Here is a 15,882-nt window from a genome sequence, read left to right on the forward strand (position 1 = left end):
TGTTTATTATCAAAAGTAAAGACATTAGTTAGGGTTTATTGCTTTAATTCTTCAAAAGCAATAATTTAAAAGGAAAAAAGAGGAGCAGTACCATGGACAAGTTGTGTTGAGAAGCTACACTGTAATCTTCCATACCATGAGCTGGGGCTGTGTGAACCAACCCTGTTCCTTTCGTCATGGTCACATGACTGGCAGGTAAAAGAGGAGACACCCTCTCAGAAATGAAAGGATGAGCACAAGTACCATTTTCCAAGTCAACACCTGTGCGGAAAGAAAGCCACAATTAAGAATTATTTTAGGGTTTCCCTGGTGGCGCAGTGGTTGAGAGTCTGCCTGCCGATGCAGGGGACACGGGTTCGTGCCCCGGGCCGGGAAGATCCCACATGCCGCAGAGTGGCTGGGCCCGTGAGCCCATGGCCACTAAGCCTGTGCGTCCGGAGCCTGTGCTCCACAGCGGGAGAGGCCACAACAGTGAGAGGCCCCCATACAGCAAAAAAAAAAAAAAAAAAAAGAATTATTTTATATAGCAATTCTTCTACCTCTTTAAGATTAGCAATAGACATCAGCTGAAAAGAGCAGAATCTGGGATAAGACTGGGCTCAAATTCTGGCTTTCCCTTTTATTTGTTCTGTGACCTTCAGGAATCTATAAAATGTGAACAATTACAGTTCCTACCTCAGAGGTCTGCTGTGAACATAAACTGGGTTAATGCACGTTAAGCATTTTGGGTACTTATCACAATACTTGCCACACTGTAGATGCTTTAAAATATTAGCAATTATTATAAAAAATAGATAATCAAATGAATCCAAAATAACTTCTCTAATTTATGTGCAGTTATGTACCTTTTAGAATAGAGGACAAAAAATTCTAGATCAACAGGTCAATGACTAGTACGTTCTAATACTATCTCTGCGGGAACTCGTAGCTTTTCATAATGTTACCCTAAAAAGGTAAGAGATGATAAATAATACCTGACAGTTACTGGGCACCCACATGTACTAGACTCAACATAAATTCTTACCTCATCTTCATAATACTACAAAGCAGCTAACATTATCCCCAATTTACAAATCAGAAAACAAGAAAATATAGGCCACGAATGAGAAGTATATATATTCCTCTGAAACATGGTGGCTAAAAATGGCAATAATTAATTTTTCACAAAGTAATAATTTGAAACAATAATGCAGTCTAGAAAAATGACCTTTAAATTTAACCTTAATACTTTCAAAAACCCTTTGAGAAGCCACTCAACTTCTGTAACAACATCTAACATGTCAAGGAAGTCTATTAATACCTTTTGCACTTAAAAAAGAGGTGGACTGTGGTTAATAATACTGTGCTGTATATTTGAAAGTTACTAAGGGATTAGATCTTAAAAGTGCTCATCACAACAAAAAAAATTTGCAACTATGTGTGACGATGGATGTTAACTAGACTTATGGTGATCATTTCACAATATATACAAATATTGAATCATTATTTTGAATGCCTGAAACTAATATAATGTTATATATCAATTACATATCAATTTTTTTAAAAAGAAGTGAGAGAGGTGTATGGAGTAAAGAATATACTGGAGCCTCTAAGTTACCTAATGCACCAACAAGGTCCAAAGGGTATTAAATATTAAACATTCTGGAGCTTCTTTCATGCCTTTGGCATTAAAAACCTTTTGATTTTTGTTAAGTTTGTTTAAACCTCTAACTGGTTTATATCTAAAGCAGTGCATTTTGAGGCCTTCCTTACTTTGCTAGACAATCTTTCCATTTTTGAGTATCTACTCTTGTGATTTTTTTTTTCTTTTGTAAGAAACTCAAAGATATATCATCCCTAAGGATCAAAGGTAATTTTAAACTTCCCTAGATTTCCAGTTATATTTTTTTTAACATCTTTATTGGAGTATAATTGCTTTACAATGGTATGTTAGTTTCTGCTTTATAACAAAGTGAATCAGTTATACATATACATATGTTCTCATGTCTCCTCCCTCTTGCGTCTCCCTCCCTCCCACCCTCCCTACCCCACCCCTCTAGGTGGTCACAAAGCACGGAGCTGATCTCCCTGTGCTATGCGGCTGCTTCCCACTAGCTATCTATTTTACGTTTGGTAGTGTATATATGTCCATGCCACTCTCTCACTTTGTCACAGCTTACCCTTCCCCCTCCCCATATCCTCAAGTCCATTCTCTAGTAGGTCTGTGTCTTTATTCCCGTCTTGCCCCTAGGTTCTTCAGGACCTTTTTTTTCCCCCTGAGACTCCATATATATGTGTTAGCATATGGTATTTGTTTTTCTCTTTCTGACTTGCTTCACTCTGTATGACAGACTCTAGGTCCATCCATCTCATTACAAATAGCTCAATTTCGTTTCTTTTTATGGCTGAGTAATATTCCATTGTATATAGGTGCCACATCTTCTTTATCCATTCATCTGCTGATGTACACTTAGGTTGCTTCCATGTCCTGGCTATTGTACATAGAGCTGCAATGAACATTTTGGTACATGACTCTTTTTGAATTATGGTTTTCTCAGGGTATATGCCCAGTAGTGGGATTGCTGGGTCATATAGTAGTTCTATTTTGTAGATTTTTAAGGAACCTCCATACTGTTCTCCATAGTGGCTGTATCAATTTACATCCCCACCAACAGTGCAAGAGGGTTCCCTTTTCTCCACACCCTCTCCAACATTTATTGTTTATAGATTTTTTTTGATGATGGCCATTCTGACTGGTATGAGATGATATCTCATTGTAGTTTTGATTTGCATTTCTCTAATGATTAATGATGTTGAGCATTCTTTCATCCATAGTTGTATTTCAAAATCAGCCACTACTTCAGAAGTCCCAAATTATAGCTTACTAAGGATCCTTTTCATAGAAATGCTATCTTGGAAATAACTTTCAGAATTTATTCAACTTCCTTATTAAAATCATATACCCCAAAATAAATGTATTTATTTCCTTCCTTGCTCCCTTCATCAAATCAGATAAAAGTAATTTGCAATAATTTAATTTTGAATAAAATTTTAGAGGGAAATTTGTACATTATATGTTGTACAAAGGGCATCTGTCTAATTTTCCACTGGATATTTGCCAAAAATGTTTTTTTAATCTATTGTGCCTTTGTCAATGTTCACATTTTCTATACTCCTATCATGTTCAATGCATATTCTCCTTCAGTTTAATTAATGTAAAATATATTCTAGAAAGGTAGAGGCCATATCTGTTTTGATTCACAATAAGAAATCTTTAGCAAGGTACTAAACTAAGATCAACCCAATATTTTGATGACTTTGATGGTCAGAATACCTGTAAATCCTTACCAGAAAATGTTGAAATAACCTCAAATGTTGTTTCCAAAGTAGAAGCAACAGATGTTACTTTATCTGCAGCTAAAACGTAGAAGTCTCCAGATTTGGAACACTTCACGACAGCATACCTAAAATAAAATTTTAGGAGTAAATTACTAATAATGAAAAAAGAAAAACCACAGATAACATTTTAAATGTTTTACATTATTTTAGAAAAACTAACTTTAAGATCAAAAAAGTACTATTTTCAAGGGACTTCATTCCTTACATTTCTGTTTTCTTTTCCAAAAAAGGTAGAGATAAGGTCTTAAGTAGAATCCTCTAAAGCTTAATAAAATCTATATGAACTGAAACTTATAATTTTTTTTTTTTTTTTTTTTGCGGTACGCGGGCCTCTCACTGTTGTGGCCTCTCCCGTTGCGGAGCACAGGCTCCGCACGCGCAGGCTCAGCAGCCGTGGCTCACGGGCCTAGCCGCTCCACGGCATGTGGGATCTTCCTGGACCAGGGCACGAACCCGTGTCCCCTGCAACGGCAGGCGGACTCTCAACCACTGCGCCACCAGGGAAGCCCTATAATCTTTAATCTATATGAACTAAAGCTTAATAAAATCTATATGAACTAAGTTATAATTCACTAATTTTAAAAGGATAATAAGGATTAAATAAGATCAAAATAATGCTAAAAATGGAATTGATCCTATTTGTGAATAAAACAAAAATTGCAATAATATACCTACTTTGATTCTGGCATATAACAAACAGCCTGATTGGCTGGAATTGTCCAAGGCTGGGTGGTCCAGACTAAGAAACTAACAGGAGATGAACCATCTGTGAAAATAAAATTTCAAATATGCTAGCAAATCAAATGTTATAATTCCATAACTTTAATAAACTCAAGCAACAGATAAATCTTACCTATAAGAGATGCCAACTTAGGAGAAGGTTTCAAGAGAGGAAATTTTACATATACTGAGCAACTGACATGCTCTGGATTATATTCAAGTTCTGCTTCAGCCAATGCAGTCCTAAGGTTTAAAAATATTAAACATAAATATTTGGAACCCTCACAAAATTCTCCCCTTGAATACCAAAAAGACATAATACCTTGATGAGGGAGACCAAAACACAGGTTTATAAGATCGATAAATTAAGCCCTATAAAAGACAAAGAAAAATGAAAGCTGGAATTCTGTAACACATATTTTAACATACTCAAAGAAAAAAAAAACTTTTATTACCTTATCATACATTTCATAGAAAATTCTCAACTGTCTGGCTTCATATCTTCCATCAAATGTATAGTAGCAATTATTCCAATCTGCCATTATTCCCCAACGAATAAATGCCGATTTCTGTTTCTCAATTGCTGCCTTGGCGAATGATCTAGCTAAAAACAATAAAGAAACAAAAAGCTTTTGAAAACAAATTAATTCAAATTCTTAAACGTGGTTTAGCATGTATCTCTCTAAATGCAGGTACTGTACACAATTTAGACTATAAAAATTTTTAATAGGAAAATATCTGAAAGTTAAAGTGTTCAGAAGATACCTACAACAAATTCTAAAATTAACTAAAATTTCAGAAGTTAAAATTTTGTTATCATCTCCTCTATTATTGAGAGAGCATAAAATGGCCTTACTTTTAGAAAAAATAAACTGGAAAAGTTATTCTTCATATTTCTCAGTTTAAGAAAAGGTCAGAGAACAATTCTTATTTCATTATATATACACACACACAAAATTAACCAGTACAACCAATAATACTCTTTCATAAGGAAGTATGAAATCTTCACAATCATATCCAATTATAAAATAGTTTAGGGACTTCCCTGGTTGCACAGTGGTTAAGAATCCCTCTGCCAATGCAGGGGACACGGGTTCGAGCCCTGTTCCAGGAAGATCCCACATGCCATGGAGCAACTAAGCCTGTGCGCCACAACTACTGAGCCTGTGCTCTAGAGCCCGCAAGACACAACTACTGAGCCCGAGAGCCACAACTACTGAAGCCCATGTGCCTAGAGCCCGTGCCCTGCAACAAGAGACGCTGCCACAATAAGAAACCCATGCACCACAACGAAGAGTAGCCCCCGCTCATCGCAACTAGAGAAAGCCCGCACACAGCAGTAAAGACCCAAAGCAGCCAAAAGTAAATAAATAAATAAACACTGGGGAGCCCTTAAAAAAAAAAAAAAAAACAGTTTAACATATAAGAACAGAAGGGGGACTTCCCTCGTGGCATAGTGGTTAAGAATCCGTCTGCCAATGCAGGGGACACGGGTTCGATCCCTGGTCCAGGAAGACCCCACATGCCGCAAAGCAACTAAGCCCATGCGCCACAACCACTGAGCCTGCGCTCTAGAGCTCATGAGCCACAACTACTGACCCCTGTGTCACAACTACTGAAGCCTGTGCACCTAGAGCCCGTGCTCCACAACAAGAGAAGCCACCGCAATGAGAAAACCGCACACAACGAAGAGAAGGCCTGGCTCGTCGCAACTAGTGAAAGCCTGTGTGTAGCAACGAAGACCCAATGCAGCCAAAAAAATTAATTAATTAAAAAAAAAAGAAAAAGGATAGAAGAGTCCTCCCTGACACATTCTATGGAAGGAAAGGATCAAAAAAAGAGATCTTTTAAAACAATTTTTAATTTAAAATTTATTTTTGGTTTAGCACCTAAAATAGGTCAAGTCCTAGCCAAGAAAGTAAATAAAAACATTGACCAAAATCATAATTTCAACAAAATGTGAAGACTAAAGAATTGAAAAATGTACTTGGATGTGTTTACAAATCTTTCCTTCATTTCTGAACATAAGTTCTCATAAAAGTCAGTTACACAAAATCTTAATTTTCTTTGACACAAAGTGGTTTCCAACAGATGTCATTATAAGCGAAAAACAATAGCAAAAACCAAAAAACAACAGGTGTCTTTGATAAAGCCCTGACTTTTCCAAGGAAGCAGTGTTTACAAATACCATTTTAAAACAGAAATAGAGATTATTTACCTTTCTCTCTAATTTCCATAGCTGAAAGATTCTGAGCTTTTCCACCAAGTTCTGATAATACTTTTATTTCAATGGGTAAGCCATGACAATCCCAGCCTGGCACAAAATGTATTTTGGAACCTCTCATCATATGGTATCGGTTGGCTATATCTTTCAAAATCTGCAAAGATAAAATGATAATCATCATTCACACATAAAGCATGTGGCCTACAATTTATATTCTCTTCTTAATATTTTAAAACACTAAGAAAACCTAATTTTAGTAAGATTTATATAGAATTATCTATTAAACCTACCAACTCCCTCAAGTTCTACATAAACACAAGAGTAACAAATACCTGATTTTTAAAATGCCATTAACTCCCCCAGAAGGAAGTTGAATTATAAAAGATTCTAAAGTGAAAAACATTACATCCACATTTACTAATTTGTTTGTAAAGTTGGAGTATGTAAATATGCAAACCATACTACCTTTTTAAGAAGTGATTTGAGGGCTTCCCTGGTGGCGCAGTGGTTAAGAATCCAACTGCCAATGCAGGGGACACGGGTTCGAGCCCTGGTCTGGGAAGATCCCACATGCCGCGGAGCAACTAAGCCTGTGTGCCACAACTACTGAAGCCCACGCGCCTAGAAGCCCAAGCTCTACTACAATGAAAAGCCTGCACACCGCAAGGCAGAGTAGACCCCACTCGCCACAACTAGAGAAAGCCCACGCGCAGCAACGAAGACCCAACGCAGCCATAAATTAATTACTTAATTAATTATTAAAAAAAAAGAAATAATTCGAACTTTCTAAATATCAGAGTACAAATTTGCTTTACTCTTTTGAAAAAAAGTATTAATGTGAATAATCCAATATTATGTATATTTAGTTAATAAATATCATAGAATCAATGCAGAATTTATAATGCACTCAGAGTATGAAATATCACGGTTAACTTTTGTTTTTTTTTTTTTGGCCACACCTCACGCAGCATGTGGAACTTCCCTGATCAGGGATCAAACCTGAACCCTATGCAGTGGAAGCATGCACGGAATCTTAACCACTGGACCACCAGGGAAGTCCACGGTTAACTCTGTTATTACTAAAACCTTAAATAAAACAATAGACCTCTTCACTTAGTATAGTTCTAGAACTGTTTCTCAGCTCATTTTAGATAGTAGGGGGCAGCAGAGTCTTTTAAAAAATATATTACCACTAAGAAATGGGGGCGGGCTTCCCTGGTGGCGCAGTGGTTGAGAGTCCGCCTGCCGACGCAGGGGGACATGGGTTCGTGCCCCGGTCCAGGAAGATCCCATGTGCTGCGGAGTGGCTGGGCCTGTGAGCCATGGCCGCTGAGCCTGCGCGTCCAGAGCCTGTGCTCCACAACGGGAGAGGCCACAGCAGTGAGAGGCCCATATACCGCAAAAATAAATAAATAAGCAAACAAACAAACAAATAAATAAATAAAAATTAAAAATGGGGGCTCAGGGACTTCCCTGATGGTCCAGTGGTTAGGACTTCCCCATCAATTGCAGGGCGTGCAGGTTTGATCCCTGGTCTGGGAGCTAAGATCCCACATGCCTCTTGGCCAAAAAACCAAAACATAAAACAGAAGCAATATTGTAACAAATTCAATAAAGACTTTAAAATTGGTCCACATCAAAAAAAAAAAAACTTAAAAAAATAAAAATAAAAAATGGGGGCTCAAAGACAAAGGACAGATTTGGCTCCAAGCTTAACTCCTTCTTCCCAAAACTGAACAGTGCAGTAGTCCAGAAAAATATTTCTTCCTTTCCATGTCTCTCAAAAGTAGAAAAGATAATACACATTCTTCCCACTCACCCCTTCTTCCATGTAAAAGTCTTTCAAACTTCTTACCAAAGGGCAGGGGGGCCTTGTGATCTGGGTGGTAGTCATACTGCATAAACATTCATCTACTGATATATACTTAAGATCTGTACACTTTATGTTATGTATATTACTTAAATCAATCAATATAAATAACATCCTTCCCACTTATCCCTATTCAAAGTTATTTTATTTATTTAATTATCTGTCCCTTTGTGAGAAAATATAAACTCCTGAAACCAGAGATTCTATCTGTCTTCTTCATCCACAAACTCCAAGCATTTAGAATGGTATGTGGAACTATTCTAAAGTGCTTACTGAATAAAGGAATGCATGCATATATGTTCTAGACTGTGATGTCTTATACAGTAGTCACTAGCCACCAGCAGCTAATGAGCATCAAAACTGACTAGTCTAAATTGAGATGTACTGTAAATATAAAACATATACCAGATTTCCAATACTTAATACCCCAAAAAAGAATGTGAAATATTTCCAACAAAATTTACAATGGCTATATGTTAAAATGATGGTTCAGATATGTTGAGCTAAACATAATATTAAGATTAATTTCATCTATTTCTTCTGAAATATTTTTATGTGGCTACTAAAAAATTTAACTTACCTATGTGGCTCACATTTGTAGCTTGCAACATTTCTACTTTACAGTGCTGCTATCCATCATGTTAACAGAAAGGCATCATTTAAGCTACTTTTAATTAACGAAAATTTTAATTTAATCATGAGCTAGTAATTAACAATGTCCTTAATAAGGAAAGACAGAAGCCTTTATTAGAAGCCTCTAGTAAAAGAAACAGCAGGGATGCAACAGGAATATGTTCCTAATTGCTCAGTATCAAACATTACCCTCCTCCTCTCCAAACAAGTTCCTCCATACTTTAAAAGCCAGTTGTCTCTTTTGGTCATGACAGTCCTCTCTGCCCTCATTTCTCCTTTTGTTTTTCATTTTCCTATCACAATACTCGTGTATTCCTTTGTTTAACAGACAAATATTTGAATGCCTGCAATGTGCCAAGCACTGTCCTAGGAACCTAGAGTATGGCAGTAAACTGGAGAAACAACGTCCTTCTTCAGATGGAGGAAGACAGAAGATAAACATATTCACTCACTATGAAGTTAAAAGCATGGCAAAGGGTTTGAAAGAGGCATGTGGCTGGTGGTGGTGGCACTATTTTACAGGGACATCAGTAAGCCTGAAGAGATGACATCTGAACAGAGATATGAAGGAAATGAGGAAGGCAGCCATCTGAACATCCGGGATGTATCCCAAGCAGAGAAAAACAAGCAAAACTATATATGGCACTGTCTGAGGAAGAACAAGAACTGTTCCTCCTCTAGTTCCAAAGTGCCCATGGTCTTGGACAGAGCCTCCAACTAGGCACAGAAGAGACTGTTTTGTGGGGTGCCTCAGTTTTTCAGAGAATTACTCCTCGATCCTTAAGCCATGTGGAGCCTACTGCCCTCCATTCCAGCTCTAAGGGTGAACACATGATCCACTGCAGCCATCAACATATTTTATCCCCAAGTCCAAATTGATTACTTCGGGGATAGACTTGTGACCCCAAACAGGCCAAGTACTTGTGTAAGAACTGTTAGAAAAGAAAGGATGGACGAATGTAAGCCTGAAAATGTTGGGAAATGAGGGGTGGAGGTAAAGGTGAGGGTACAGACATCAAAAGGGGGAAAGGCTGCCTAAGAGTGAAAGTGAGAGAAAGCAACCCCTAATATTATCTGAGTCCCTGGGTGCAGCCATGCACGGAGCTAAGACTACCATTAAAACAGTCAATAAATTCCCTTTTTTGATTAATCCACATAGAGTTGGCTTTTCTATTCCTAGGAACCAAAAGAATCTGGAACAGTAGAGTTTTGTTTTGGACTTTTATTATAACATACAGTCTCATTGAGTGTATTAAAAACAAGAGACTAGGCTATCTTTCTCAAATTAATTTAAATTAATTTAAAGTGTCTTCACTTAACATATGCAGCAGAAAGTTCCAGAAGAAGAATGGAACAGTCAGACTTAAATAATTTAAAATAGAAGAAATGACTTAAAAGCAACAACTTTAAAGCAAAGATAATACCTATTCAAGCTTCTGTGTGGTAAATAACAATATATTAGACTAAAGATTAGTCCAGACACCTGTTTTGTCTTATTGATCTGAACCACAACCAGATAATACTGCAGGATACTCCTAATGGATAGAGCAATTCAGTCCTCAGTCTTCCTCTAAATTTTCTTGACTATTTAAACTCATTAACTTTCCAGATTTACTTTTTATCCATTAAGAACATTTAAAAATTTTTTCTGTAAGTGACGGCCTTCCTTTGCCAGAGAGGTATCAGTGAAAACTAGCTAAAACAGAAAGTTCTAAATAAGATGCCAAATCTCACAATACAGAAAATGCCAAGGTTTCAACAAAAATTCACTCATACCCAAAACCAGGAAGATCTGAAACTGAATAAAAAAAGACAGTCACTAGATAACCAAGACTGAGACGAGAATAACCTGAAAATGACTTTAAAGTAACCATGATAAAAATGCTTAAATGACCAACTGTGAACATACTTGAAAAACATGAAAAAAGAGAAAGCCTCAGCAAAGAGTCAGTAGATATCCAAGAAAAAGTAAATGGAAAACATTTTTTCTTATATTTGATAGCTCAATTTTACTGAGCTATCAAATGCAAATTTTAAAAGAGAAAATAAGTGAAATAAAAAGTTCTGTAGGGCTTTCCTGGTGGCGCAGGTGGTTGAGAGTCCGCCTGCCGATGCAGGGGACAAGGGTTCATGCCCCGGTCCGGGGGGATCCCACATGCCGCGAAGCGGCTGGGGCCGTGAGCCATGGCCGCTGAGCCTGCACGTCCGGAGCCTGTGCTCCGCAACAGGAGAGGCCACAACAGTGAGAGGCCCGCGTATCGCAGAAAGAAAGAAAAAAAAAGTTCTGTAGTTGGGCTCAACTACGGAATGGAGGGGAAAAAGGGAAGAACCACTAACCTTGAAGTCAGAACAATAAACGACCCAATCTAAAAAGAAGAGAGAAAAAGGACAGAAAAAAAATATCATGCAGCTGTGGGACTATAACAAAGATTTAACTTTGGTGCCACTGCTGCCCTGAAAGGAGACTTTTTCAGAGCTGAGAAAGGTACACAAAAAAATAAGGGCTGAAATCTCCCCAAACTGCCATGAGACATAAACCTATAAATTCAAGAAGCTTAACAAAATCCAGAGGAAAAATCCAAAGAAATCCATGTCAAGACACATAATCATTAAATTTTTGAAAATAAAAATGTCTTGAAAGCAGCTGGAGAAAAATGACATGTTGTTTATTAGGGGAAAAATAATTTAAAAGACAGCAAAGTTTTCATTAAAAAACATGGAGGCCAGAAAGAAATGGAACAATATTTTTCAAGTGCTAAGAAAAAACTAACAATCCAGAATGCTATATACACTGAAAGTATACTTCAAGAATGGAAAGAAATCAAGACACTATCAGATGAAGGAAAACTAAAAGGATATGTGACCAGCAGACCTACCCTAAGGAATGGCTAAAAAAAACTGTCTAAACAGAAAAAAAAACAATAAAGCAGAGATGCTGAAACATCAAGAAGGAAGAAAAAGTATGGTAAACAAAAATATGGGTAAATATAATAAACGTTCCATTTCCTCAAGTCATCTAAATTATGTTTCACAGTTGAAAAGATAACTGTCAAACACTGTCTTATATGGACCAAAATACATGCAGAGGAAATATGTAAACCAAGCTAAAAGCAAGGGAAGGAAAAAAGATATAAAGGGACAACATGCTTCTAAATAATCCATGGATCAAAGAACTCTCAAAGGAAATTTTTAAAATACGATAAGATGGGGCTTCCCTGGTGGTACAGTGGTTGAGGGTCTGCCTGCCGATGCAGAGGACATGGGTTCATGCCCCAGTCCGGGAAGATCCCACATGACGCGGAGCGGCTAGGCCCGTGAGCCATGGCTGCTGAGCCTGCGCGTCCGGAGCCTGTGCTCCGCAACAGGAGAGGCCACTACAGTGAGAGGCCTGCGTATCGCAAAAAAAAAAAACAAAACAAAAAAAACGATGAGATGAATAAAAATGGAAATTCAACATGACAAAATTTCTGGGACACAAGCTACAGGAGTGATGACACAGAAATTTATAGCAATAAAATACATACATTAGAAAAGAATAAAAGTCTGATCAATAATATAAAGTCTTATCTCAAAAACTAGAAAAAGAAAAACAAATGAGCCTAATGCAGGCAGAAGCAAGGAAACAATAAAAAAAACCAGAAATTGATGAAATTAAGAACAGAAAAATAAAAGAAAATTCAATGCAACAGAATTTGACTTCAGGCATGACGGTGTAAAAAAGCTACATGGATGGGATTGCCAGGAAAACTGGTGAAAATAATTTAAAACCCTAATCATTTAAAGCTTCTGGAGGGACTTCCCTGGTGGCGCAGTGGTTAAGAATCCCCCTGCCAATGCAGGGGACACAGGTTCAAGCCCTGGTCCGGGAAGATCCCACATGTCACGGAGCAGCTAAGTCCGTGCGCCACAACTACTGAGCCTGCACTGTACAGCCCGTGAGCCACAACTACTGAAGCCCACGCACCTGCAGCCCGTGCTCTGCAACAAGAAAAGCCACAGCAATGAGAAGCCTGTGCACCCCAACAAAGAGTAGCCCCCACTCGCTGCAACCAAGACCCAACACCCAGCCATAAGTAAGTAAATAAATAAATTTATATTTAAAAATAAATGAAGCTTCTGGAAATGGTCCTAAGGGCATACAGCAAAGGAAGAAATATCTAAACAAGAAAAATGCCATGAAAGTTTGGCAAGAAAAATGAGAACCAAGACCACTCCCTCCCTCCAGCCTGCCAGCTCTGTGAGGCCGACTCCACTCCAGACCGTGCAGCCAAGGACACAGGGATCCTGGGGAGAGCAGGAGGTCGGCATTTATGATCCTGTCCACCTACCTGTTGCTGAGGCTACAAGGTCGAGATTCTCTACTTCTAAGACCCCACTCATGGAACAGAAACTTTACCGTGTGTGAGAGTCTGCTGGGAATACTGGAGCTCTAATCACCCTTGTTTGGGCTCATGAAATGGTGGTTCCACACCCGGAAAGGCAGTTCAAGAAGATCTCAGGCTACTGACCCTCCCCATGGGTGCTCAGCTCCAAAAGTCGGGGTGTCTCTCACACAGAAGTGTAGTTTCCCCCACTCCCAGTTCCAGAGCCCTGCCTGGCAGGTTCTGCCCGGGGGACGGAGAAGCGGGCAGTAAAACAAATAGCTCTTACTCTCCTCCCAGCAACAGAGCAAGGAGAGGCTCAGGCCTAAGAGGGCTCTGAACAAGAGTAGAGGCTATGGTGAAAGGTAATTGGGAAAAGGTTCATAGATTCAAGATGACAGAGCTAAACTCTAGGCCAGCTCATTTGCAGGAGAGAAGACGGCTGGGAGGAGTCCTCCTGAGATCAGAACAAGAATCAAAGACTGACCTCAGGAACCAATACTTCAAAGGACCCCAAATTTGATTGAATTAGTCTACAAAACAGTTTATGCCCAAGGGCACTGTTGAAAACAACAGAGCCAAGAGCTGGAAAATTTCAGAACAAAACAGATGGGTGTTGGCAGGGAAAGAGGATGGGAGCTCTGCCCAAACCACTATCCTCTGAGGGTGACTGAGCATACCCAAAGCTGCTCCTCCCTGGGAAACAACATCAGAAGCTTAACACTAGAGAAACACGGGACAGGGTGGGACCAGACCTCATGAAAATAACCCTGCCAGTCACCAAACATATAAACAAGCAAATTACAATGAAAAGCCAGGGCAGGAAGCAGGCGGTGGCAGAAAGACCAATATACAGACTTGTTATATTACTAGAATGCCTAATTTCCAAGAACAAAAAAAATTACAAGACATACAAAGAAACACAAAAGTATGGCATATAAACTGAAAAAAAAAGCAGGCAACATCAACTACCTATGAGGGCAACCAAATGTCAGGTTAACAGAAAAAGAATTCAAGACTGCCATTATAAACATGTATAAAGGGGAATTCCCTGGCAGTTCAGTGGTTAGGACTCGGCACTTTCACTGCTGTGGGCCTGGCTTCGATCCCTGGTTGGGGAACTAAGATCTCACAAGCCACTTGGCATGGCCAAAAAAAAAAAACAATGCGTAAAGAACTTAAAAGGAAACTAGGATTAAAGAGATAAAGGGAGGAATGATAATGATATCATATCAATAGAAAATATCAATAAAGAGACAGAAATTGCTATTTTTGTCAAAAAGACCAAAAGGGGAATTCCGGAGTTGAAAATAATAGCTGAAACAAAGAATTCCCTAGAGGGGCTCAACAGATATATATGAACTGGCAAAAGAAATAACTAGTGAATGTGAATACAGAGCAACAGAGATTACATAAAACAAAGAAAAAACAGAAAAAAGAACAGAAAAAAATGATCAGAGCCTCACAGAAATGTGGAACATGCATATTCAGTATACGAACATAATGGAAGGAATGGGAGTTTCAGAAGAAAGGAAAGGAGCTTAAAAATATACAAAAAAAAAGGGGACCTTCAAGATGGCGGAGGAGTAAGACGTGGAGATCACCTTCTTCCCCACAAATACATCACAAATACATCTACACGTGGAACAACTCCTACAGAACAGCTACTGAACGATGGCAGAAGACCTCAGACTTCCCAAAAGGCAAGAAACTCCCCTCGTACCTGGGTAGGGAAAAAGAAAAAAGAATAAACAGAGACAAAAGAATAGGGACGGGACCTGCACCTCCGGGAGGGAGCTGAGACGGACGAAAGTTTCCACACACTAGGAAGCCCCTTCACTGGCGGAGACTGGGGTGGGAGGGTGGGTGACAGGGGCGGGGAGGGGGGAAGCTTCGGAGCCGCGGAGGAGAGCGCAGCATCAGGGGCGCGGAGGACAAAGCGGAGAGATTCCCGCACAGAGGATCGGTGCCGACCAGCACTCACCAGCCCGAGAGGCTTGTCTGCTCACCCGCCGGGGCCGGCGGGGCTGGGAGCTGAGGCTCGGGCTTCTGTCGGAGCGCAGGGAGAGGACTGGGGTTGGCGGCGTGAACACAGCCTGCAGGGGGTTAGTGCACCACGGCTAGCCGGGAGGGAGTCCGATAAAAGTCTGGAGCTGCCAAAGAGACTTTTTCTTGCCTCTTTGCTTCCTGGCGCGCTAGGAGAGGGGATTAAGAGCCCTGCTTAAAGGAGCTCCAGAGACGGGCGCAAGCCGCAGCTATCAGCGCGGACCCCAGAGGCGGGCATGAGACGCTAAGGCTGCTGCCGCCGCCACCAAGAAGACTGTCTGCAAGCACAGGTCACTATCCACACCGCCCCTCCCGGGAGCCTGTGCAGCCCGCCACTGCCAGGGTCCCGTGATCCTGGGACAACTTCCCCGGGAGAACGCACAGCGCGCCTCAGGCTGGTGCAACGTCACGTTGGCCTCTGCTGCGCAGGCTCGCCCGGAATTCCATACCCCTCCCTCCCCCCGACCTGAGTGAGCCAGAGCCCCCGAATCAGCGGCTCCTTTAACCCTGTCCTGTATGAGCGAAGAACAGACGCCCTCAGGAGACCTACACGAAGAGGCGGGGCCGGTCCAAAGCTGAACCTCAGGAGCTGTGCAAACAAAGAAGAGAAAGGGAAATCTCTCCCAGCAGCCTCAGGAGCAGCGGATTAA

The 15,882-nt window shown here is 40.0% G+C and overlaps 1 protein-coding gene across 2 annotated transcripts in view; it reads right to left on the reverse strand.

Moving 5' to 3' along the window:
* IARS2 (isoleucyl-tRNA synthetase 2, mitochondrial) overlaps positions 1 to 15,882 on the reverse strand; it is a 77,964-nt gene that overhangs the window by 36,618 nt on the left and 25,464 nt on the right. The window contains exons 1-8 of one of the 2 annotated variants that reach the window (XM_033430451.2): positions 14,755 to 14,909; positions 6,317 to 6,476; positions 4,554 to 4,702; positions 4,421 to 4,470; positions 4,232 to 4,341; positions 4,054 to 4,144; positions 3,328 to 3,443; positions 92 to 261 (exon numbers count right to left, since the gene is read on the reverse strand). In XM_033430451.2, the coding sequence (XP_033286342.1) occupies positions 92 to 261; positions 3,328 to 3,443; positions 4,054 to 4,144; positions 4,232 to 4,341; positions 4,421 to 4,470; positions 4,554 to 4,702; positions 6,317 to 6,446 (816 nt within the window). In that variant the 5' untranslated portion in view covers positions 6,447 to 6,476; positions 14,755 to 14,909. Of the gene's footprint in view, positions 1 to 91; positions 262 to 3,327; positions 3,444 to 4,053; positions 4,145 to 4,231; positions 4,342 to 4,420; positions 4,471 to 4,553; positions 4,703 to 6,316; positions 6,477 to 14,754; positions 14,910 to 15,882 lie in introns of those variants that run through there. The other variant, XM_004271022.4, reaches the window with a different exon arrangement.

This window comes from Orcinus orca, chromosome 1 (genome assembly GCF_937001465.1).
Source record: "Orcinus orca chromosome 1, mOrcOrc1.1, whole genome shotgun sequence".
In the NCBI taxonomy this organism is placed as follows: Eukaryota; Metazoa; Chordata; class Mammalia; order Artiodactyla; family Delphinidae; genus Orcinus; species Orcinus orca.